Source organism: Ambystoma mexicanum, chromosome 5p (genome assembly GCF_040938575.1).
Source record: "Ambystoma mexicanum isolate Mex_15411 chromosome 5p, UKY_AmexF1_1, whole genome shotgun sequence".
Taxonomy (NCBI): domain Eukaryota; kingdom Metazoa; phylum Chordata; class Amphibia; order Caudata; family Ambystomatidae; genus Ambystoma; species Ambystoma mexicanum.
Genome location: NC_090930.1, coordinates 807501431 through 807528006, shown reverse-complemented (window position 1 = coordinate 807528006; position 26576 = coordinate 807501431). Strand labels below are relative to the sequence as shown.

Sequence of the window (26576 nt, the reverse complement as noted above, 5' to 3'; positions counted from 1 at the left end):
ATCAAAAAGTTATAGAAAAGAAATGGAGTATTTGGGGAATGTGATTTAGGGAGACGGAATCTCACCGAAGGAGGAGCTGGCAAACTCGATAAAATGCATGTTGACTCCTGAGAGTAAGGAACAATTAAGAACCTTCTTGGGCATGGCGGAATACTATGCTAAATTTGTTAAAGGATTTTCATATCACACAGTCAATTTGAGGAGTATGCTGAAAGCCAACAAGAAGTTTGTGTGGGATAAGGAGTGCGAGAGTGAATTCCACTTCATTAAAGAAGCATTGGCGGAGGCTCCAAGGTTACAGAACTATGAAAGAGGTAGAAGAACGGTAATCACTACGGACGCTAGCAAAGTGGGGTTGGGAGCAATATCATGGAGGGAAGGAATTAGTAATTTCTTTCGCCTCACGTCTTCTCAAGGTAGCGGAAAAGGTGTATGCCACTATTGAAAAAAAAAGGCTCTCGCTATCAGGTGGGCTACTGAAAAGTTCAGGAGCTTCGTATGGGGAGTTAAGTTTGAGATTCATACTGACCACAAACCCCTAGTTGAAGTGTTTGCCACGAAAGGTTTGGACAAAGTTTCAAGCAGAATTCGCAGATGGTTGTCCAGGTTGCAAGAATTCAATTTCAGTATAGTGTATATCCCTGGGCTGAAGAACTGTATGGTTGATTGCTTATCAAGGTTAACTAGTTTTGATGATAAGAATGAAGAATTGGATGAACATGAAATTATTTGTGAAGTATCGGATGCAGCTATATCCAGACAAGAGTGGAATGAAGCAACATCGAAAGATAGTGTTTTGTTGGAAGTAATAAAGGATGTAGAGGAAGTTGACTGGAACAAAAACAAGATGGCGGAAGCTGGAAGTCTCAGGTTTTGGGACGTTAGACATGTACTGTATATTCAAAGTGGATGTCTGATGAGAAGTGACAAGCTGGTGCCACCGGAGAGTCTCAGAGAAAAGATCGTCCAATTGGGTCATGAAGGTCACCAGGGTTTGGTGAAAACAAAGCAGAGGATAAGGAATACGTATTGGTGGCCTGGATGTGACCTCCAGGTGGAAAGAATAAGATACTGTATCCTTTGTGAGAAGAGTGATAAGGGGTGTGAGGGAGCGAAATATCACATGGTGTTAAGAGATATTCCAGAGGGGCTTTGGAAGTCGATTGCAATTGATGTCTTGGGTCCAATTTGGAGTGATGGGAGTTCTGCTTACTGCACTGTATTAATTGAAATGCTGACCAGATGGGCAGAAGTGACTGTGGTGCTTCAGGTTACTACCCAGAAAGTGATTGAGTTTATGGAAGAAGTGTGGGAACGTGAGGGGTATCCTGAGGAGGTGCTGTCTGATAATGGATCTCAGTTCAAATCGAGAAATTAAGAGATATTTTAATGAAAGATCGATAGTACACAAGGTTTGTGCCATATATCATCCAAAGTCAATGGTGTAGTTGAAAGGTACAACAGAGTAATCAAGGATGCCATTAAGTTAGCCTGGTCTAATGGTAGGGATTGGAGAATGGAAGTGAGAAAGACGGTATTAGCTCACAGATTTACACCGCACTGCACCACTGGTGTCTCCCCATTCAAACTGAGTAGGGGAAGGAAGGCAAATGACAATGCATTACTTACCGTAAAAGCATTTCTGATGGTTGTATCTGCTTAGATTCACATGCTGTGCATAGGTCCGACATCCAGTGGTCACTGCGGAGTATTGCATTTTGTTTTTCGTAGTCGAAAAAGGGGACGTCGACAAGGCGTGTCTGTAACACTATCCCTATAGTGACGTGCGTTGTACCCACAATCCCTCACGCGTCGAGGTCCCTCTGTTTGTATTTTTCTGCCCTGAGGGAGCCTTCTAGAGGTGAGCGAGTACAGAAAAGAGAGAAATATAGAAAAGGACGTCTATGTTCCTTCCATCCGAGCGGGGAGGAAGGGTGGGCGCATGTGAATCTAAGCAGATACAACCATCAGAAATGCTTTTACGGTAAGTAATGCATTGTCTTCTGATGTTTGTTAATCTGCTTAGAATCACATGCTGTGCATAGACTAGCGAGCAGTACCCGGAGTTGGCGGTGGGTTATGAGAAGGAACAGTAGAGAAAAGATGTCTTAATACTGCCTGTCCCACCTGGGAGTCAGATCTAGAGTGTGCATCTAGACAGTAGTGTTTTGTAAAGGTGTGCACAGAACTCCAGGTAGCCGCTTTGCAGATGGACTCAAGGGGAACATTTGCAATGAACGCTATGGAAGCCCCAGTGCCTCGAGTGGAATGTGCTCTTGGCTTGAAGGGTAGTTCTCTCTTAGCAAGAGTGTAACAGAGAGTGATGCATTGAACAATCCATCTAGATATAGTGGACTTTGAAACTGCATCTCCTTCTCTTCCTGCTGCCACAGAGACAAAGAACTGATTAGTCTTTCTCAGTGGTCTGGTTCTTTCCATGTAGAACATGACAGCTCTGCGTACATCTAGTGTATGCAGACTTTTTTCTCCCAAGCTGGAAGGGTTTTGAAAGAACGTTGGTAGTTCTATTGACTGGTTTACATGAAATTTCGAGATGAATTTTGGTGCAAACCTTGGGTGTGTGCGTAGAACCACCTTATCCTTGTGAACTGTTACGAAGGGGTCTAGTACAGAAAGAGCCTGTAGTTCACTTACTCTCCTAATGGAGGTGATAGCTATTAGGAAAGCAGTCTTAAGAGTGAGGTCTTTAAGAGTTGCCTTGTGCATGGCTTCGAAAGGAGGGCCCATGAGTCTAGAAAGTACCACATTTAAGTCCCATCCGGGAGCTGGGTTAGCTATCGGAGGGTGTATTCTCTTTACCCCCTCCATGAAGGCTTTGATAACTGGTATCTTCCACCACGACACTTTAAGTTGGGAAGTGGTGTATGCAGAAAGTGCCGCTAGGTGGACTTTAATGGAATTGAACACTAGACCTGAATCCAGTAAATGGGTCAAGTACAGAACAATGTTAGTGGGAGAGCAGTCAACCGGGTTGATGCTCTTACCTCTACACCAGATGACAAATCTTTTCCACTTGCTAGAATAGCAGTGGCGAGTATTAGGTTTTCTGGCTTCCCTGAGGATGTCCATACATCTCTGCGGGAGTTGTAAATGTCCAATTTCTATGATCTCAGGAGCCAGGCTGCTAAGTTCATGGTCTGAGGGCATGGATGCAGTGTCCTGCCCTTGTCCTGTGACAGCATGTTGTACGGGCAGGGAAGTTTCACTGGGGGAGATAGGGACATCTCCATCAAGTGAGCGAACCATGGCTGCCGGGCCCACATTTGGGCCACTAGTATCATGGTAACCTGCTCCTGGTGCATCTTGTGCACCACTTTGTTGAGAAGGGGAGTCGGGGGAAAGGCGTAAACAAATTTCCCTGACCATTGAATCGACAGACCGTTCCCCTTGGACTGGTTCTGGGGGTACCTGGAGGCGTAACTTTGGCATTGTGAGTTCTCCAGAGTTGCGAACAGGTCTATTTCCGGGAATCCCCATTGCGTGAAGACGTCTAAGACGATGTCTTCGTGCAATTGCCATTCGTACTCTTCGGGCAGGGGGAAGTCTCTGCTGAGTTTGTCTGCTAGCAGATTGAGTTCCCCTGGTACATGTTGTGATAGTAGGAACATGTTGTGTTTGAGAGCCCACTTCCATATATTCTGGGACAGCTTGGACAGTCCTGGAGAGTGAGTGCCCCCTTGCTTGTTGAGGTAGTACATGGCTGTGGTGCTGTCTGTGAGGACCATCACTGTCTTTCCTTGTAAGTGTTCCTGAAAGGCTTACAGTGCTTTTAACACCGCTAGTAGTTCCAGCAGGTTTATATGCTTGGATGCTAAGCTCGGAGTCCACACTCCGTGAGCAGTCTAATGGGATAGGTGAGCCCCCCATCCTGTAAGGGATGCGTCTGTGGTTAGAGTGGCTTCCACTGCGGGTGTGGCAAAAGTTTTCCCTAATAACAGGTTTTCTTTTGTCCACCACCGTAGCGAGAGAACCAAGGTCTGCGAGACCACCACTAGATCGTCCCATTGTCCGCTGGCCTGACACCACTGGCTATAGAGCCACTCTTGCATAGGGCGCATGCGCAGGCGCGCGTGAGGTACCAAATAAATACATGACGCCATCATCCCTAGCAAGCGCATTGCTTTGCGTACCGTCACCTCTCGACCTGCCACATAATGGGGGATCTGAAACAGCATGTTTTGGACCCTCCCGTTGGAGGGGAAGACGAGGCCGTCCTTTGTTCGAATTAGAGCCCCTAGGAATTGTTTGATTTGGCTGGGGTCTAAGCTGGACTTCTTTTCGTTGATGGAGAAGCCCAGTTGGGACAAAAGGTCTACGGTCTTTTGGGTATTGGAGAAGCATGTTTCGTAAGAATCCCCTGTTATGAGCCAGTCGTCGAGGTAAGGGTATACCGGGATGGATAACCTGTGCAGGTGGGCCGCTGCCACTGCCAGTACTTTCGTGAATACCCTTGGTGCAGATGCTATCCCGAAGGGTAGTACTCTGAACTGGTAGTGTTTGTTCTCTATCTTGAACCTGAGGTATTTTCTGTGCGCTGGCAACATTAAAATATGAAAGTATGCATCTTTCATGTCTAGTGTTGTCATGTAATCCCCCTGTGATAACAGTGGGATTACTTCCTGCGAGGTCACCATACGAAACTTTTGGGGTTTGACAAACTTGTTCGCTGGGCGCAGATCTAATACAGGGCGCATGGTTAAGTCCTTTTTGGGTACAAGGAAGTACACTGAATAAATACCTTCTGTTACCTGAGATAGGGGGACAGCCTCTATAGCTTCTTTTTTCAGTAGCTCTTCTACTTCTTGAAGAAGAATAGTGAGGTGTTCCGGTGTCATGCGTCGGCTCTGTGGGGGTCTGTACTTCGGGGAACCGTTGAATTCGATGCAGTACCATGGGCTATGGTGGATAATACCCAGCGGTCTGACAATATTCCCTCCCATGCTGAAAGGAACGATGTTAGCCGGCCCCCGACCGGTGATGCATGGGAGGGGACCGGAATCTTCGGGTCATTTGTTGGTATTGGGCGTGGAACCTTTGGGGCTGGAGCCGCGACCTCTTCCTTTGCCACGGCGTTGGCCTCTTTGACTGAACTGGGTGTTGTTACCCTGGTTAGAGGGCCAGTTGGTAGCAGAGTAAAATTGCTGTTGGTTTTGCTGCTGGCGTTGGCCACAAAAGGAGCGTCTATTGCCATAGCTGCGTCTGTTAGGGGGCCTAGAAATTTGGTCAAGAGTCTTGATGGTATCAAACTCTTTCTTCGCATGTTCTAGGGCCTCATCAACTGCTTTCCCAAACAGATGTGTTTGTTCTATGGGCTTATTTATCAGGGAAGCCTGGGTTTCCGGCTTAAATCCCGAATTGCGCAGCCAGAAATGGCGTTTGAGAAGTATTCCCTGAACCAGGGAACGGCCAGCCGTCTCTGCGGCATCTAAGGAGTTCTTTACGATGCCCTGGTTTACAAGAGTTCCCTCTGAGATTATAGCTAACAGGCGTGAACGCAGGGGTTCTGGTGCGTCCTCTGCTTCGCTGCGCAGCTTGCTCCACTGTGCATCTGCGTAGCTAGCTAGTAGGGAATTGTTATTTGCAATCCTAGTTGAGAAGGCGGCGGAGGTAGTGATTCTCTTCCCAAGTGCATAGAGCTTCTTGCCCTCTTTGTCAGGTGGTGCCTCACTAGTGGATAGTGGTACCCCCGCTCTTTTTCTTGTATTAGTAACTACGAGGGAGTCCGGAATAGAATGTCCTCTGATGTACAAAGGGTCAGAGGACGAAGGGCTGAAGAGCTTTTCTATCCGAGGGTTGACCCCTCTGACTAAGGCCGGATTGGAAAGGGAAGGAGTTATTCTTCTCTTTATAGAAGCCAGGAGCGGAATAGACTGACTAACAGGGGCTTTTTCTTTAATAACTTTCTCTACAAAGTCTATGTCAGGAAGAGTCTCCCCTGTGTCTATTTCAAAATGCGCTGCTGCCTTGCGCAATAGTGCATTAAGTGAAGGTTGGTCATCTATGGGAGAGGTGTTTCCAATAGGTGAATCCTTGGGAGGAGAAGGGTGAAAGACATCAGGGTCTGAGTGCACTGATGGGGATTGCCAGGGCTGCGAGGTAGCTGTATCTTCTTCAAAAGCTCCTGCACTAGTGTAAGGATCTTCTTCAAACCCCTCTTCCTCATGTTCTTCCTCTCCACTCAAACACTCCTCTTCTTCCTGGAGGTATTGCTCCTCTTCAGTGAGGTCATATGCGTCTGTAGAAGGGGGAAACAGCCTAGGAATCTTGACCCTAGGGTCATCCTGGGGCCATTCTCTTGGTCTTTTGGGTGTGGGTGGGTTTTGGCTTCCCAAAAACCTTTCCATTTTCTCCATACAAGAATGGAGTCTTTCAAGGGTCTCATGGGGGACCCCTGAATAGTCTAGAGGGTGGAAATCAGTGTCTTCACCTTCAAAACGCTTAGAACGCTCCCACAACGTCGAAGAAAGGTTTCCGTCGCCCTCTGAAAAGCCCTCCGGTAGTTCAGAAGTGCCCTTAGATGAAGGGGGCAGTTCCTGGCTACTCTTGCGCTTTTTCGGCGTTTCCATAGCTTTTTGTGCGGTATTCGACGTTTGTTTCGTCGTCCGCTTACGTTTGTCTTCGGAAACAATTCTCGCCAGGCTCTCGACAACGAGTCTGTCAGTAGAGGGCTCTGTTGTCGACGTTGCCTGCGTTACGCGTTGTTCCTCGACGGCCGCTCTATGGAGTGTTACGTCGGATGATTTTGAGGTAGCGCCTGTGTTTGATGAAAGCGCAATCGCTGGTCGCGGCTGCGTTTGCGGGTGGGGCTTGAGACCCTTACGGTCTGAGGTAGACGCCGGAGTGCCCTGCGTCCCCTTCGGCGCTGATGGATCCTTCGTCTTCGACGAAGAAGAGCTGTGGGTTGTGTGCTTAGGCCCATGGGGTCTATGTGCTTCCTTGTCGCCAGGGTGTTCATCCCCATAAGCAGGGCGTGAGCCAAGCCCGTCGGGGCCGGGGACGGACGTCGAGGAGCGTGAGCGCTCCTTCTGGGAGTTAATGACTTCCGTAACGGACGTCGAGTTATCACCCTCCTCGTCACTTTCTGTAACAGCGGCGGCGGGTGAGGAAACTGACTTCGACATAGCGTAGTCCGCCCACCTCTTAACTTTTCGTTCTTTAAGAGTTCTTGGTTTCAAGAGCTTACAGGCCACGCAGCTGTCCTCCTTATGATCGAGGGGCAAGCAACGATTACAGAGCTTGTGTTTGTCCTTCCAAGTGTATTTGCCCCTACAGCGTGGGCAAAACTTAAAAGGTGTCCTCTCCATAGCTGAGGCAATAATAACTGGTGATAAAAACCCCAAGGGAAAGATAGGGGAAAAAGAAAGACATTCTCAAAGAGAAGATAAAAGTTCGAACCCCCACTCTCCCTACTGTATGTTGGCCGGCGAGGCCAGGCCACGTGTTCGGCAGCGCCGAAGGATCTCCTCCGTCTCTTCCCCTCTGTCGAAAACTTGCTCGGCGGAGAAACAGCTTCACAGCTAACGTCGAGGGGAGGGATCTTTAACAATATAATAAGTATAATTAAGGACCGAGGTCCGTAGTAAGTATTTGCAATGTCTCTCTAGGAGCTCCGCGTAAGGCGACCAGAAGCTGGGCGGAAAAAAACAATCTGAGGGACCTCGACGCGTGAGGGATTGTGGGTACAACGCACGTCACTATAGGGATAGTGTTACAGACACGCCTTGTCGACGTCCCCTTTTTCGACTACGAAAAACAAAATGCAATACTCCGCAGTGACCACTGGATGTCGGACCTATGCACAGCATGTGATTCTAAGCAGATTAACAAACATCAGAAACTAAATTATTTCCAGGTTGGATGAATAAAGTGGCAGGTACGAGAGAAGATCTGAGTGGTTACAAAAAACATTTGGAGAAAGCAGTTGGCCAACAAGGAACATTAGGACAATAAAAGGTATAGGAAAAGAATACTACCTAAAGTAGGGTGTTTGGTTAGAATCAGACTTCCAGGAGCATTGAGAGAGAATGGTTGTAAATGGTCGAAACCGGTGGAGGTGGTGGAAGTGTTTAAGCATGCCACAAGAACCAATGATGGCAGAGTATGGAACAATGAGAGAGTGATGGTGTTGGAGGAAGAGGAAAGAAGGGGTCTGTTGAGGGGTCAGGATGGTGGAGATCCCCTGGGTGGTTTGGGTGGGGGTAGTGCTGGGAGAGGTGATGTCTCGAAGAAGTATTCCTTGCCTGAGAATATAGATTTCAGCAGGAGACTTCAGGAGAGGCGTCACCAAGGTCATCAAGAGTTGACCGGAGTTCCAACAAGCCTAGACATTTATCAGACTATGTGGAGTTTTAATTTAGGGGTTGTTCTTTATTAAAGAGAGGGAATGTGTAGCATCGTACGCAAGTTATGATGCTTGAGCTATGAAGAACGCGGCTGCAAGCTCGGAATGGAATGCAGTGAAGAGATGGGCAGCGCGAGGCAGGACGGTTGGAAAGAAGAGACTGGAGCGACGACAGGACGGACGCAATGCCCATGTCCCCTTTCATTTATATTTATTAACATAACTTTTAATATAAAGTGTTATAAAGTTAATGTTTCATACCTAATACTTACCCCATTAAACATACAATAAGATTCACTTACCTGACTCAGGCCCTGCTCCAGGTAGACACAAGTTGGGTAGATTTATCATTATTATCAAAATCTTAAATAACAGGCTGTGCTCACAGGCGAAGTAATACACAGAGGGGCCATCATTGACCCAAAATGGTGACTGTTTTCTTTGATTGCCATTTCTTGGTTGCTTGTCCTTTCTTGGACCTTCTTCTGCCTTCCACAGTGGGGGAGGTCCTTGTTGCACTTTGTGTTCGGCGGGAATCCTTTGAGAAGCCTGCCAGGGCACCAGTGTGTCTGTGAGAACAGGAAGCAGGGGAGGATCCCAAAACTTTGCTGGATTTTATCTTCTGGCATGCCTGCCTGGAACCAGTTCCAACTTGGAGGCTGGCTGTCCTAAAAGTACAGCCGCCCCCACAGTTTGAATGTGGCATGAATGCCGATTGGCTAGATTCCTGGATAAGAGTTTGGATTCCTGCAGCATAGACAGTCGACCACTGGAACTAAATCTGAAGAGGAAGAAGGGGAGAAGACACCTGCATCTACTTCCAGCTACTGGAGATGCCTGCTGAGTGACTGCTGCCATGGTGACCTTTTCTTCCATGCGACAGAGGACTTCTGAAGAGGACTGTTGGGGAGAATTCTCAGAAATGTGCTAATTCCTCTCTACCTTAGAGACCCCCAACTCTTTTCCTCGACTTTAGGACTTTTTAATTTCTAACCTGGAGAGAGTGCGCCCTTTTTCTCAGCCCATGTATTCTTAATGTGATTTGGACAATGTGTTTCTTTTTAACTTTGGAGTCTGATAAACTCCATAGGCATCATCTTTACATGGCGACACACAGCACCTTCAGTGCAGTGGTACAGGGAAGTGTTAGATTTCCCAAAGGTTTAAATACCTTCTCTTGGATAAACTAGTGTTTCCAAGAGCAGTGAAGTGAAACTGACTTACATGTTAAAACTTTCTAGACCCAGCACACACTATCTTACAATAGGATGCTGGGGGGGGTTACTTCGTATCCCCTTTGTCTAGTTCCTCATGTAACATTTATGTTTGCCTTTCTACAATCAATGGCTGGTGGCAGTGGTTTGCTTTTTACTACCATTGTGTGTTTTTACCGCAGGCTGCAATTGCAGCCTTGGTAAAGCACCCATGGGTGCCCATTTTGTCAAAATGGCCCTGGTCTTCCTTTTTCGCCATTTCTTGTTGAAAGGTTCTTCTTGAGATTTACTCTGCGCGCCAAACCAGGTTTGGTCCCTTTGTTTGTTTTGTCTTTGGCGGGATTCACGAGTGAAGCCCGCCTCTGGCTCCAGCATGTCTGGCAGGGGGCAGGAAGTGAGGGAGGTGCCCATAACTTCCTCTGCTTAATCCCCTTAGTTACAGGAATGCACCCAGTAGTGATTGGCCGGCTGGCAGTCCAGAAAGGACAGCCACCCTGCTGTGTGATTGACAGTTAGGCTGGAATGAATGGAAGAAACCTGCATAAAAAGCGATGCTTTTTGGCTTGGAATGCAGAGTCGACCACTAGACGAAGGAATCCGCAGAATAACTTGGAAGAGACGACTGCTTCAACTCCTGGACCGTTGATTTGCTGCCCTGTTGCTGTGCTGAAGCTCCGAATTCGCCTCGACTAAGAAGTCCTGCAAGGACGACTTCTCCCTTTGAGTTGGTGGGACCAATCAACTCCAAAGTATGCCCGTCTGGACATCCTCTCGGAGATGGCTGTACTTCCACTGCTGCTGGAACCGAAGTGCCAGGGAGAAGAACACCAGATTGTGTGCATTGCTTTTAAATTGGACCCGAGCGCCAGGAAGATCCTCCGGACTTCCCTGGAGCAGGACTGCCCAAACCTGAGCCACCTCTACAGAGTGCTGAACCCCTGATGCGAGGAAAGTCCAGAGTGGTATCCGAGAACCGCAGTGTTGCTATTTACTGTCAGTCGCGAGGAGCTGAAACACTGAAGAACCGCTGAATTGAAGTTTGCCCATTGCTGCCGCTGACCTTCCCATTGCAAAGCAGGAGTCCCCAGACGTCCTCCCTCTTGTCCCCACGACTGAGGCTCAGGAACAACAGGATCTGCAGAGCTGTACAGGAACAGAAGCCAGTTGGAACCATTTCTTCTAACCAGAGGTACTGTAAAGTCTAAGAGAGCTTACCTCCTGTTGCGTAGCCTTGCTTGCTCTCAGTTGAGACCTGTCTTGGTTGCCTTGCAGAGTTGCTATAGCTTTGCCCGTCACAAGTTTCCCAGCGTGTGGCCCTTCAAGTGTTCTATTTTCTACAAACATTTCTAAAAACATTGTGCAAGACTTTTCTACCTACCTACAAAGAAGATCTTCAGCTCCCCTTGACATTGTGCAATTAACATTGGCTGTCCTGGCTCCCTGAGAGAGTCTTCTTACCTTTGACTCTGTGCTTTACCTTTCCCCCAGGAAAGGGTTGATTTACTCTGCATTGGAAGGTTTTAGAAAGCACTTACTGGTTTATGAATTATTTGTTAATCTTTGTTTTATTCCGCTCTTCAATCTTCTACACCAAACTTAGTATTGCTCTATATGTACCAGTGATAAATCAATGTTCACAGTGTCCTAGCTATTTAAGTCACCTGGGGGTGTAGTAAGTGTCTGTGTGCCATCCCCAATGGGTATAATCTGATTTAGAGACACTAAGAGTGTGTTTTGAAGTGTATTTTAATTGTTACTTATATATTGCTCCCTTCTGAAGAAGGCTTATCCAACTGACTGTGAAATAAATGAATAATTGTTTTATCAAGAAACCTTCAGTGTTTAAGTGTTTATTTGAATAACTGCTACTGTGAAACTCTGTCACAACATTACTGCTCACATTAACCCCTCTTGAGATAAGCCTGGCTGCTCAGCCACACTACCAACCTGTGTAGTTCAGACTTATACCAAAGGTTGGGTCCCTATTGCCAGGAGGTCAAGGTTACTGTAGTGCACCCAAAGGGTACTGCATACAGTCTTGCCTAACAAGGACACCTCCTTCCTTTGGGCTGGTGGGCATAATCAGCCTTGAAACGACCTGAATTTTGAGCCAACCCACGACGACCTTCCTGGGCTGCAAACCGCCCATACCCTGAGACCAGTGACCATCGTGCAGTGCATCGTCTTCAGAAGACCGAATCCTCCCAAAACTTTAGTGGACTCCTTCCGGACATCCAGAGGCAAGATTCCACTCCTTGAAGTCCCCTCACCAGAGTGCAGGACCGAGAAAGTGAGGTTAATCTACCAGGTGAGAGCCGCTCTTCATTTCATGTCCTGCAAAGGGCGCCAAAACCTCAGAGCCGCAAGAAGCTATGAAAACCTCTGCTGGAAGCTTTTCCGCTCAATGTCGCTTCTTTCGTCCGAAGACCAAGAATTCAGTGACCAGGTCCTGCAGATGCTGCATCGTGAGGACGTTTGCCAGCATCATCTTCTTCACTGCTGATGTACTGTGAGACTCTGGGTAACACTTAACCTACAGTCGTCCTGCCGCTCCGGTGTTGCTGGGTGGCGATTTCAGTGTTTGGGTATGTTCTCTCATACACGTTTGCCCAGGCCTAACACTAGTGCACATTCAGGGAGCTTTCTACCAAGTCCCTGAACCTTTTTTTTATTTTACATACAAAAGCTTTGTACTTACTTTTTGTAGAAGAATCCTCGGGAACTCCACTTTTCTACAGCTTGTGCCTTATCCTGTTCTGCCTACAACAGTCCTCTGATGCCCAGTGTTCCCCTCTGACTCTGAGACAATATCATACCTAGATAGGGATGGACTGCTAAAGCCCAAAGCCTCTCTAAATAAAGTATTACAACTGTTGAAAAGTGCTTACGTGCTTATGTAGGTCTTGTAACTTTATTTTATACCTATTCTTCAATGTTTACTACAAAGCGGTTTTTAATTTATCTTGAACTGCATACTGACATTGTATAAGTCTTTTACGCTGTGGTTTACTTACCATAAGTATTGCATTGGTTTTCTATTGTGTTTACTGCTTATGAATAGTACTTACCTTTCTGAAGAACTCTCTTTGCCTGTGTGTATATATGCAATAAATCATTATTTGTATAAAACTCCTAGAGTGTATAGGTGTTTTTGGACCATATGTATGCTACAAGGTCTTTGTAACTTCCTACAGCCCTCTCTCTCTCCAAAGATAACCTGGCTGTCTGCCAAAGCTACCCTTACCTTGAGTGGTACAGGCCTATGCTAGAAGGTGAGCTCTGTATTGCCAAGTAGATAGAGTCTTATTAAGTCCCAGATTTATGGACTTTAGAAAAACTCCAACACTCTGCCTTCATCTTACTCATGAAAGTTGTTCCTTGGTTTGTCAAGATTTCTTTCGGAAACACTACTCTGGATAAGAAGGGGATTGAGTGTTGTAAAATCTGTTGCAAGGTGTTTGTTCGCATAGGGAAGTATTTAGGATACCAGGTTGTGTGATCCAAAATCACCAACATATACCTATTCTCAAGCCTAGAGGGTTCCAGTGGTCCCACGATATCCATTCCTATTCGAGGGAAAAAGGTATTTCTATAACTGGTAAGAGCTGTAGAGAAGCAGGTGATGGATGATGTAAAGTAGTCTTCTGGCACAGCAAGCATGTAGTTACAAAATCTGCATAAACTCCGGGCCAGTAAAACTGGTTCACCATTAGCCCATGGGTTTTCATAGTTCCTAAGTGACCAGCACTAAGATGGGCGTGTGCAATCTCCAAAACGACCCTTCAGTGGCTACGGTGTACTATTTGCATACGCTGGTTTCCCTCATTAGTAACGCCCCCCCCTTATATAATAACCTGTGTTTTAAGAAGAAGGGACCCTCTTTCTTCCTCAGAAATAACTTTTCAGAAGGATTCTGCTAACATCAGGTCATTACGTGGGGCAAACGTTAGGTCCGGCATTATTTCTGGCTCTTCTTCCTCCCGATGGGTTTTTGGAATATTCACTTCTGGCTCTCGCCGTTTATCAGCTTCACCAAAACCTTTAGCTCACCTGTCAGTGCTGTCGGTGTTGCAGACTTCTAGTAACTTGGGGAATCGAGCTTTTTCTAAGACCCCCTGAGCAATTCTCTCCCCCCTTTTACTTGGAAGGCCTGGTTGCTGTTATTCTGAACCAGAACTTTTATATCCCCTCTGTATTCCAGTCCATTATCCCAGCCATCCCAACTAGGCCATGTTTCCAGGCCAACCCTGATTTAGACGCTAGCCTAATGTATGTCCTTTGGGGGGGAACCAGGACTAGACCCGTGGAAACCAGTTTTTCACCGACTTCAATAGTTAAGTCTCTACTACTTGAGAGATCAAAGCCAATAGATTCTTGAGTGGAGACAGAGGGGTTGGAGGCTCTCTCTGTGAGTTACGTAAATTTCGGGTCCCACAGTTTTTGTTAACTAAGTCAGATACCGCTCCTAACACCATGGGTATGGAAGGAGTAGACTTGCACGCAGGAGAAATGCTTTGGGGCAAAGACGAACATGTTACTTACCAACTGCTAGCGTTCTTTCGATTGGATGTTCCTCCAACGTATTCCTCATCTTAGATGTATTCCATCCAGCTTTAGCTGCTTCGGAAAAAAAAGAATTCGGCACAGGGCGCCGTGCATCGATGTCGGAGTCGATGGTCCCTCGAAGGCCTCCATCGAGGGTGATGTCATCGGGTATACAAGTAGCACGCGTGGCGCCCATTGGCCTCAGTTCTGTTCCCCCCCCCCTCACTTTTGTTCTACTGTGTAGATTGTGCCAGTAATCAGGTATCAGCCTTGCGAGAGTTGAAGTGGCAATAACCCAGAAAAATCTACAGAGGGGTAGGCTGGGAGGGCGATGAGGAATATGTTGGAGGAACATCCAATCAAAGAATGTTACCAGTTGGTAAGTAACTTGTTCTTCTAGTGGATGGTGTCCTCCAACGTATTCCGCATCTTAGATATACTCCCAAAGCAGCATGGACAATTCTCTGAAGGAGGGATTTTTTTTTTTTTAATACCCTTAAATGGCTGAATATAGTACTGCTTTACCAAAATTCAGCTCCTTAGACTGGGAAGCATCAGGACTATAGAATTATGAAAAAGTACGCAGCGAAGACCAAGTTGTTGCTTCACAAATGGATCTTATGGGAACACCTCTTTGAAGGGCTGCCAAAGAGGCGATGCCTCTGGTGGAATGGGCCCTTAAGCCCTCTGGTGGGTCTTTCCCTGCTAATCTGTAGCATTCTGAAATGCAAAGCACAATCCAACGTGATATGGTTTGTTTTGACACCGACTGACCCAATTTCCTTCCGGTGTAACCAATGAAAAGTTGATTATCCACTCTAAGCTTGGACAGCCTAGAGATGTAAAAGTTTAGAGCTCTTTTTGGGTCCAACCTGTGCAATCTTTCCTCCTCCTTACTAGGATGAGGTGGAGGGTAGAATGCGGGTAGAACAATTTTCTGATTTAAATGAAAATCAGACACAACTTAAGGCAAAAATGAGGGTTTAACCCTCAATACCACTCTGTCCCTGTGAAATACAGTATAGGGTGGCCCAGATGACAGTGCCTGCAATTCGCTCACTCTTCTTGCAGATGTTAAAGCAACTAGGAAAGCAGTTTTCCATGTCAGTAATCTTAATGAACAAGTGTGCAAGGGTTCAAACGGGGCACGCATTAAGAATTTTAGAACCAGATTAAGATCCCAAATTGGTACTTGGGAAGGTTAAGGAGGAAACACATTGGTGAGTCCTTTTAAGAAGTGTACTACTAAGGAATTTTGAAATAGGAGCATTCTTCCGACGAGCACTTGAAGATGGAAAGGGCTGAAAGCTAACCTTTAATGGTCCCAACATTTAGACCTCTATGTGCTAGGGACAAGAGAAAGGACAGTACTTCCAGAGTAGAACATAGAAAAGGATCAACATTCTTTTCTCTGCACCAGTTGAAAAACTTTTTCCAACGGCAACAGTATAGAGATTTTGTTGCTGGTCTTCTTGCCGAAAGCAACACCTCCATGACGTCATCTGGAAAGATCCAATCCTTGTATCTCAGCCTTTCACATACCAAGCGTGAAGGTTGAGAATCTTGACCTCTGGATGGAGAACCTGACCTTCCATTTGTGAGAGAAGGTCCTCTCTCTGAGGAAGACGTACCGGGGGGGAGAGATGGACATGTCTAGAAGGTCCGGGTACCACGTTCTCCTGGCCCAATCCAGGGCAATTAGGATCATGCGGTTTCCGAATCGTCTCAGTCTCCTAATGACCTGAGAAATGACAGGAATCGGAGGGAACGCGTATAATAGTGGGAAGTTCCACTCCACCACAAACGCGTCCCATAGGGCTCCTCTCGGGGGCAATTTCCTTGGGCAATATCTTTCGCACTTCCGGTTGATTCCGGTCGCAAACAGGTCTACTTGAGGGGTTCTCGAAAGGGCAAAGATCTCTTGAATGACTTCCTGAGCCAGTTCCCACACGTGGGACACCGTGCTCTGCCTGCTCAGAGCGTCTGCCGTCATATTCTATTCCCCGGCTAGATGAACTGCTGTTAAGGAGATTCCTTCTTGAATTGCCCAATACTAGAGCTGCATTGCCTCTCTGCACAGAGGTAGTGACCCTACACCTCCTCTTTTGTGCATGGCCACTGTGTTGTCTGTCATTATTAGGACATTGTTTCCCCTGATAGATGGCAGAAAAGCCTTCAGCACTAGTCTAATTGCTCTCAGCTCTAAAAGGTTGATGTGTAGTTTGGATTCTGATGGAGACCAACGACCGCTGATTGTCAGATCGTTGGCATGAGCTCCCCACCCCATGAGAGAGGCATCCGTCACTACTGTAATCTCCGGCCGTGGTTGCCAAAACTGTTCTCCTTTTAGGATATTGTCTGTACAATTCCACCACAGAAGATCCTGCCGAACCCTGTTCGGAATCTGAAGAAAACCTGTCATTTGACCTGAGAACTGGGACCATTGAGTCTTTAGAGCCCATTGAAGGGATCTCATCCTCAGGCGTGCTTCTGGCACTAGGAAGATGCAAGATGCCATGAGGCCTGGTGATTTTGGGCATTTTGGAATTTGGAAACCATCTGAAGAATGTCTTGAGCCCTTGACTTTGGAGGCGAGCTCTTTCCCAAGGACGTGTCCAATACAGCCCCTATGTACTGGAGCTGTTGGGAAGGTGTCATTTGTGACTTCTTGAAATTGAGGGAGAAACCCAGTCTGTGGAGGAAGTTGCAGGTGACTTTCAAATGATCTTTTGCTTGTTCGGCAGAACGTGTCCTGATCAACCAATCGTCCAGGTAGGGGTAAACGTGAATCCCCTTCTCCTGAGGTGCGCTGCCACCACCACCATCAACTTGGTGAACACCCTCAGGCAGAGGTCAATCCGAATGGTAGGACTCGAAACCGATAGTGTGAGCCGCCAACTACGAACCTCAGGTATTTTCTGTGCTTGAGATGAATTGGCACATGAAAATAGGCATCCTGGAGGTCCAATGACACCAACCAATCTTGAAGTTGGAGGGCCTGAAGGATCTGAGAAAGAGTGACCATCTTGAACTTGTCCTTCCTGAGGAGCTTGTTCAAGTTTAAGTCCAAGATGGGTCTCAGTCCTCTGTCATTTTTGGGAATCAAAAAATAAGGGGAGTACCATCCCTTGTTCCTCTTCGCTACAGGTACTGGCTCTATAGCACCTTTCTCCAGCAGGGTTAGAACTTCCTGCTGTAGTAGCGGGTCTGAAAACTTCAAAGGGTGTCTCCCTGGTGGATTGTTTTGAGGTTGCATTAGAAAAGGATGGCAGTAACCTTGTGCTATTATTTCTAGAGCCCAAAAATCTGAAGTAATTGCTCGCCATTCTTGCAGATGCTGTGACAGCCTGCCTCCCACAGGTGTCTTGTGATGCAAGTCCTCAAAGTGGTTTTGTGGCGGTTGCTGCGGCCAGTGATGGCAAAGAGGCTGCAGCTGGCTTTGTACGTTTTTCTCATCCACCGCGAGTGGCCTTTTTCTGACCCCTTTGACTGGCCATTCCTCTCGCCTTTCCATATGAGGAGTAATAACGATAGGATCGTCCCCTCCAAGGTTGTTCTGGCGCACGAAAAGACTGAGGTTGCCTAATAACAGCTCCTAAAGACTTGGCAGCTGCTTTTGATGTGTGCAACCTCTCAAGGCTCTCGTCAGCCTTGCTGCCGTCAAAGGGCATGTTCAGAAGTCGGTTTTGTACGTCTGGCGCGAAACCAGACTTCCGTAACCACGCAAATCTGCGTATTACCGTGCTAGTACCCATGGACCTGCTCACACTATCTACAGTGTCCAATCCAGATTCAAGGGATTCCTGCATGGGTCTCCTTTCCATCTCTAACAATGGCTAGGAATCCTTCCCTTTCGTCCCCTTCTGGTATGTGCTCCACCGCCATTCCAATGCACTCCCACAGAGTGTACGAAAACTTTGCCAAGGCACATGTGAAGTTGGCTGATTTTAACGCCATACTCCCAGCTGAAAATGCCTTACGTGCCCAGCCATCCACATGCTTATCGTCCCTGTCTGGAGGGATAGAAGGGCACGCCATTTTATTTGAAGCTGTGGCTGCCTGTACCACCAGACTCTCGTGAGTGGGATGTGTAGACAGATAGCCGGGGTCGCTACTGGCAGGGCGGTATTTTGAAGTAAGGGATTTATTCACCGGAGGAAAAGAATCCGGAGTCTCCACCCTATTTTGCCCACCCTATTTTGCAAGGCTACATGCTCTCCTGGTTGTGGCCTGCTGAAATCTGTTTCAGGAGATGTATCAATGTCACTTGCATTATTTCAGGACTCCACCAGGTACCTCATCCTGCTTTCTTCAGAAATCAGGGATTCTGGGACATTTGGTGTACCATATTCCCGTCCAAAAGGCACATTCTCCTCATCGGATCTCTCCTATTCCTCAAAAATTGAGGTCAAGGACTTGAAACATTCCTTCCTAGGAAGAGGTTTAAAAACCTTTTCTGGGAGAGGCGGAGGAGGTGTGTTAGTGGACTCTGAAGGCCTTAAAGGCTTTGCAGCCTTCTCTTTTCCTTTTTCTGGTCGAGTTGGATGAACTGGAGCCTTTGGAACCTTTGGCGCCGAGGGCTTCGGGGTCGACGTCGACAAAGGTGTTGATGGAATAGTGGTCGTCGACAGAGTCGGCTTCCAGGGCGTCGAGGCGCTCTTCGAAGATTTGCCCTTTGAGGTGTGCTGGGTTTCGGACGGTGTCGGTGACCTCGAGCGGTTGACTCGACTCGAGCGGTCTTTCTCGCTCGGTGTCCTGGAAGGTTCTCGGTCCTTCCTTCTTTGATCACCCGTGCTTGAGGGAGCGCGCGTGTCGGAGCGATGACGCTCCCGGCCGGCTTCCGAAGAAGGCACGGACCGAGGCTTTGCTTTTTCAAACACCTCCATCATTTTAATTCTGAATGCTTCCCACTCTTCGGAGGAAGAATGTTTTGCGGGGCATTTCATTCTTTTCGGGGATTAGTTCGAGGACGAGGTGGACCTGTGGCATCTTTTCTTCTATTTTTTTGTTGAAGACGATGAGCGATGGGAATCGCTTCGGGACCTGGACAGATGCCTTTTGCGTCGAGGAGATTTCTCCTCATGGGACCTCGACTCAACGCTAGAGGCTTTTCGGTCGGATTTACGACCTACCTGTAGTTTTCCCTTCCTCTCTCGGAAGGCATTCCCCGTCATCGCCTGACACTTCGTACAGGCCTCCATGTCGTGGCCTTCCCCGAGACACCACAGACATTCTCGGTGCGGGTCTGTGATAGACATTTTCGAACCGCAAGATTTACATTTTATGAAACCTGATCGCAGGGTCGTAGTCGCTGTCGATGACGAGGACATATCGATATATTCTCTAGTAATATTCACTGCGTCACAGAACTCGAGGCGCATTGAATCACTGAAGCAACATGTACCGTGGAAAAACGGAACTGAGGCCAACGGGCGCTGCGCGTGTTACTTGTATACCCGATGAAGGCCTTCGAGGGACCATCGACTCGACGCACGGCACCCTCTGCCAAAATTTTCTTTCCGAAGCAGCTAAAGCTGGATGGAATACATCCAAGATGAGGAATACGTTGGAGGAAACTATCCACTTGAATTTTATTTTGTACCAAATAAAAGAAAGAAACCCATCTAACCCTAACTCTAAGAGGGGTGTCCCTACCTCAAATAAAACTAAGGAAATGTCAGAATGTCTAACTAAAATTTCCACCATCCTGTGTCAAAATCCTACTTTTAATCCTCACACATTTAACAAAAGTCAAATGGATTTGTCTCTTCAGGGCCCAGAAGAATGACCCCCTTCTTCTGGATGGTATGATTTGCAAAGTAGGGGGAATAACTCCCTTCTTCAGGCCTTTCTCAGGCTTCTCTTGGCAATTCACTGTGGTTGTGGGAATGGCTCACTTCCCCAGGCCTCTCTCAGGCGTCCCTTGATATAGTTCACTGTGGTTGGGGGAATGTCTGCCTTCTCCAGGCCTTTCTCAGGCTCCTCTTGGCGATTCACTATGGTTGGGAGAATGGCTCCCTACCCCAGGCCTTTCTTAGGCTTCTCTTGGCAGTTCACTGGACAGCCCTGGTGTACGCTCCTGTCAGGGGCTGTCTTTCTCATGTACGGGTCCCAGACCCCCTTGTGTTGACTTCTTATCTGTAACGCAGACACCTTTCTATTGGTTTCTCAAGTGTGGGTCTCAGACCTCTTTACAATGGTTTAAGTGTCCCAGAGTACCCCAGGCAGTCCCTGTACCTTCTCTCTGGGCTCCCGGTCCTTTGCCTCCTTATCAGGTCTCCGTTCATCTTCCTGCAGCTCTTCTCAGCTGTTTCCAGTTCTCAATCTGGTTTCCGTAGCTCAGCCACCCTCCTGTGGAGTTGCACAGCATGTACCTGCCTGCCTGATGCAGCGCGTTCCTGCGCCCGGGCCTTCAGTCTTGCTCCTTCTGAGCACGTCGCACTCCAGCAAAACAGATAGGAACTCCGGACTCTGCCTGGCATGGTCAAGGACCTCCGCTCGCAGTGCCTCTGAGAAGGTACTGAACAGTGTTATTCCCTCTTCCATCTTTAGGCTACTTGTGATTGAATAACTATACCGTTCACTCTGGTTTTCACAGAGGTTGGTTTGGACTCTTCTTTGTCGCAGTAGTTTGAGGGGATGACTCAGTGGGATTAGTCCTGATCCTCCTCAACCCAGTAATAATATCACTGCTATGACAGAAATACATAGAAGAACATATATGATATGGGGAAGGCAAAGAAGATGAGGAAGGAAAGGTGGGTGAAGGCTGCTGTACAGCTTTGGCTCCTGATGTCCATTCTCTATCCCAGAGGGGGAATCCCTCCCCATGAGATCCACCTGCTGAGTACCACCCCCAGGGGGACTATCGGGTAGCGGCCTCACCTCCCTGACCTCATGGAAAGGGTCTCCTCCTCAGCAAGCAGGGAGGACATGACGAAATTTGTCACAAAACCCATAGAAAATATTATGGACAATCGTTATCCATTGCCAACCATGGAGAAACATGGATAGCGCTGGGTAAGCATGGATTATCTAAAAAGGACTATTGTACAGATAATTCAGGAAGCAAAATGTGTTTGCTTACTGGTGCAGAACACAATGTCAAAATCCTCAATGCTGTATAAAATATCCACATTTGCAGTAACATCGTCTCAGAGTAGACAGAATATTTTTATTCTAATGGACACATTCTTCAGTTTATGATACCAAAATTGAAACATACCACTCCCTTCTTCCCCATATCCCAGGTGTGGAGGGATCATAATTCTCCTTTTTTCTCCAATACAAACACCAAGTAAGCCTTGGTCCATCCCGGCAATCACATATCTTTTACCAATGTAGGTGTCGTAGGTGCGGTTTCGTGAATAGCTGCAGGAAAAGATATACATAGTTCGCCAACATTATTAGACTACACAATGGGTATATGTGGATCGTTAAAATTAATACAGGTGTTTCCAACCATAACAAGAGATAAAATAAGTGCTTTCAAATACACCAGTTTTTCAAGTAACTAATTATGCAATCATACATGCCAACGGTTTGGATCCAGTATGAAGGAGATTTTGTCAAGGGAAGTGGGAGAATGACATTTCCCCATTGAACTGCATTGGGGATAGGGACATTTATGCGGGAGAAAGTAAAAAAAAAAAATAGCAACATTGACAGAAGAATCTGGAGGGGTTATTATGTAGGAGAGATATTTGTCCTCTGACAGCATTGTATTCAGTTGTAATAGGAATGTTATAACAATGTTTTATTAAATGAGTCTCTTCTGTCACAGGAATCCTTGAGCTCGGCCTTTATGGCGTGGTAGTGACTTGTCCATCTTCTTCGGACGTCTCTCTCTTACTGCAACCCTTTTTCATATGCTGTCCGATGGTAGCCCATATGGGTGCTAGGATAGGAGTGTTTTTAAGCACTGCATGTTGGCCCTTGGGTGTTTAGATTACCATACACTTGTGTTGTGTAGCAGGCTAGTTGCAGTTGTGATTTAGTTTTGGCTTCACCAGGTATGTAGACAGTTTTACTGCATAAGTAGGTAATAGGCTACTTACTTGTAACTCCTGTTCTCCAGCATTTGTATCTTTCATAGATTTGCATGCTATTAGAATATTCCCTGTGTGGGACTACCAAGGGATGCAGGTAAGAGTCGGGCTCCTCCATGCAGCACTGAGAAAATGGCAGACTTAAATGGAAAAAGAAGACTCCCCCATTAGGTAAGAAATAGTGCAGTCCAACTGGTGAGGCCTACACAAGACTTATCTTCTTGGTATTAGGTAACATACCTTTAAATATAGGCCTATACTACACAAGGTGGTAGTGTGACTGAGCAGCCAGGCTTATCTTAAGAGGGGTAATGTGAGCTGTAGAGCTGTACAATTGAAATCCATAAGTACAAGTAGCCAAGTAACACTTACACACTTAAAGTCATATATAATTATTTATTTATGATATACACAAGGTTTAAATAAGCATTCTTTAAAAAGCTTGATATACTAGTAACATTCAATCAAAGTTATGATTCAGTTTTTAAAAGACAATAAAAGTTGGTAAAGACTTTTCTTATTCCAGCACACAGAGTGACTTCAGTAAATATCAGTATCGCACTTATTTCAGGTACCAATTTGGTTACTGAGTTGTGAAAGGAAGGAAAGTTTAGAATAAAATTGAGAACATACTTTCAACTGTTGGTAAAACAATTGACAATCCCCTAAAGTAAGGCAGGTAAACGTTTATCCCAGCAATAATAGTGTCAACAGTTATAACCTATGAGGCAAACAAGTACTGCCTAAGCCATTAGGTTCAGAAGAGTGCCTTCAGGGAGCTAGGACAATGGACAAAGTCAATAGTTCTGATGCACTTCTTCTTAGATAAAGTCTTGACAAAGTTAGTAAGTTCAGATGAAATCACAGCAACTCAATTGAGCTACTTTGTAGAGAGAACAAGCTGTTGGGCCAGTGCAGGTGAGTTGAGATGAACTCCAAAAGCACTTTGCAAGATAGGAAGCACAACGTATGGCTAAAAGGGGAAATCCCCAAGCCCCACAGTACCTGTGATTCGAAGAAAAATGTTCCAGCTGGAGTCCTCCTTGCTACAGCTTGGCAGACCCTTGTTCCTGGACCTTGGTTGTGGTGACGAATGGAAAAACGTATGGCGGGCTCCTGCGGCAGTACTCGGGAGAGGGACTACCCAGCAATGGCTTTCCTTAGTTTCAGCAGCACTTCAGTGTTTTGGCGCCTTTTCCTCGAAGTCAAAGAAGAATGAAAACTCTGGTTGGAAGAAGCTTGCCCCCTCAGTTCTGGACTCTGGTGAGGGGTCTCTGGATCAAGATGTACTGCTTCGATAGGGTCCTCTGGATGCCTACAAAGATTTGGACCAGTTCGGACTACGCAAGGCGATGCACTCGTCAATGGTCACAGGACCGCTGGCATTGGGCTTCTGCAGCTCTGGCGAGGCACAGCAAGTAGGGGGTTGCGCCAAATGGAAGCTTGTCTTGAGGCTAGTTGGTCCCACCAGCCCAAGGGAGGAATTTGCCCCGTACGGGTCTTCCCAGTCAATATGAAAACGGGGTCAGCACAGCTGCAGGGCTTCACCGGGCACTTCGCGGTGCAGGAGGGTGCTGCTGGCGTCTCGCCACGTCTTCTTCGGATGTTCCTCTCCAGTGGTTGACTCTGCCTCTAATTCCAAAAACCTTGGTTTTTATGCCATTTTCCATTCATTCACATCCTATGCTGTCAATCACACAGCAGGGTGGCTGTTCTTTCAGGACAGCCAGCCGGCCAATCAGGACTGGTTTCATTCAGGCACACCTAGAGACAAAGGACAGGGAAGTTTCAGGACCCTCCCTCACATCCCGCCTTTCCAGCACACTGGAGCCTGGGCAGGATTCAGGGCTGCAGCCCCCCAAAGGCAACACACAAAGGACTCAAACCTGCTTCAACTAACAGAGTAAAAGCCAAGAAAGAACTAAAAAACTGAAAATGGCGAAAAAAGAAGACAGGGGCCATTTTGGAAATAATGGTCACCCATGGGTGCTGTACTGCAGCTGAGGGTTCAGCCTGCGGTAGAAATGCACACTGGTAGTAATAGTAAACTACTGCCACCAACCATTTAAAGTAAGTTAGTGTAACAAAAAAATGTTACATGAGAAGTGGGAGAGGGAATTACTAAGTAACCCCCCAGCAATCCACATAGGGTGGTGTGTGCTGGTCCCACAAACAGAAACGTAAATAAAACAGGGATCATCTTACTATTCTTGGGAATGGTATTCACCCAAAAAAATGTAATTAAATATTAAGAGACGTCCAAGGGACTTCTTAGTGGCACTGCACCTAAGGTGCTGTGTGTCACTATACAAAAAGCAGATGACTATGGAGTTTGTCAGACTCCATAAAACAGTAAAGCACAAAAATCTCAGTCAGGAAAAATATGAGGGAGTGAGAAAAAGGTCCCACTCACTCAGGAGTAAAAATTCACAAGCCATATGTAGAGCAAAAGAGCTGGGGGTCTCCAAGGTTGAAGGGAATTAGCACAGAAATGAACATTCTCCCTAACATCGCCCTCGAGAACCTGTGAAATCGGAGAGAGGCTGTAGAGGCACATTGTGGGGGACAGCGGGGGCCTCCCTGTTGTGAATCATGAAAAGCCCTGCCCATACTCGCAGGTGGAAAGCAGGCCTGGTAGTATAATTGCGACGCTGATACGCGCTGGAGAGGATGTCAACGGAAAACAGCGAAAGAGGTGAGAGGAAGACACTGGGCGAGGGGAACGTCCCGAACCACACGGATGTACTTCCCCTAGGGGAAAGAGCTGAGAGTATGCGGACACTGACACTAAGTGTCCAATAAAATGGGTGCCTTTAACACGGCAAGCCGGATTGGGCGGTGGTGACATTGTGCTTCCGATTCCATGACTTTAAGCTATCTACCCGAGAACGGCAAGGGGAACACGCCTGAATTGCTGACCTGGCTATTATACGCTGGTCTGAGCTATAGGCTGCATAAGGAATAAAAAGCAAGTGCGGAAGCTGGTAGGCTGATGTTATCAGTGAGAATGGCGGCGCAGCGCCAGCTTTTTGTGAAATACCATGGACTCAGGGGGAGAACTACCGACTAATCAGCCAGAGAGACACCAACCTGTGACAAAAGCGGATATCAATACCCTGTTAGAGAAGTCCATGCAGGAAGATATTCATGTATCTATGGGTTTCCTCAGAGACAGAGTGGAAGTGTGGAGGAGAAGATTGAGGAGTTGGAGAAAAGACAATTGTCGACCATCATGTTGGAAATCAGACTAGACGCAAGGATCAAGGACTTAAGTTAAGGAATATGACATGTCCGTCAAGGTCGATGGTCGATGACCTGGAAAATGGGGAACGAGAGGCCAACATACGCTTTATAGACATCCAGGAAGGAGAAGGCGACAGCTCTCAAGGCTTCAAAAAGAAAGTTAAATTGATATAGAGATCTCTTTTGTCGCCTTTTCCTTCATCCGCAAAAAATTTCACCTTTCATTGAGCTCATCGAGAGGGAGAGCGCCAGGTGGCCCACGTTCGTTTTGGCAAAGTGCAATTACTATAGGGATAAGATGACCATACTAGACAAAGACAGGAAGCAGACCAATATGACCTTGGAGGGCTCAAACATCAGCATTTACCAAGATCTGTCCTCCTTTACCTTGGTGAGGCACAGGGAATGCAGGGTACTCACCCCGGGAGTGAGAGGTGAAATACAGCTGGGGATTTCTCTTTTAGAAATGGGGAAAGAGGACTTTTGATTCACGACCAGAGGAGGTGGAGGGTGCCTTGGCCCACCCACGGAGAACAGACGGGCGCCGTCATCAAGCCAGGAACAGTCAGCAAGTACCCTGCAGACTGTTGGGACCTCAGGGTTCGGGCGTGGGGGAACAGTCAAAGGGGGTGTGAGCTGGACATTTTGACGGCTGAAGACACCCTCGCCGAAGACGTGGAACACTTTCTAGGGGGATGGTACTTTGCAACAGTGAGGGGTAATTGGCAGAGTCGGGCAGGGGGGTCGGAGGGGGTGAGTAGAAAGGGAACAGAGAGATGGGACTTCCTTTCGAGTAGCCCTGGCTGTTAGGGCATCTCTATATTGAGGGGGCGGGGGGTAAACTGGGAGTTAGACACAGGGAGTGAAGGGAAGGGGGAAGGACAGATGGAAACAACCATAAATGTATATGATGTATTTTACAGTACATTTTGCAGGTTTGCCCAACACTGTTTTCGTCTTCACGATAAGAGACTGAAACAAAATTTGAATGTTGACTGATGAAGTGAATGTAGGCACCCTCAATGTGAAAGGCTTGAATTCACCCGGGAAGAGGGCCATGGTAGTGAGGATATTCATGTAAGAACGTCTTGATGTGCGGTTTCTACAGGAAACTAGGTATAAGAAGGGGGAGGAATTTGCTATTAGAGGGTGGCATTTTGGGGA

General features: G+C 47.0%; 1 protein-coding gene across 1 annotated transcript in view; it reads right to left on the bottom strand.

Moving 5' to 3' along the window:
• FKBP9 (FKBP prolyl isomerase 9) overlaps positions 1-26576 on the bottom strand; it is a 371826-nt gene that overhangs the window by 181554 nt on the left and 163696 nt on the right. Inside the window, exon 6 of the mRNA XM_069613232.1 lies at positions 21347-21492. Within this exon, the coding sequence (XP_069469333.1) occupies positions 21347-21492 (146 nt within the window). The remainder of the gene's footprint in view (positions 1-21346; positions 21493-26576) is intronic.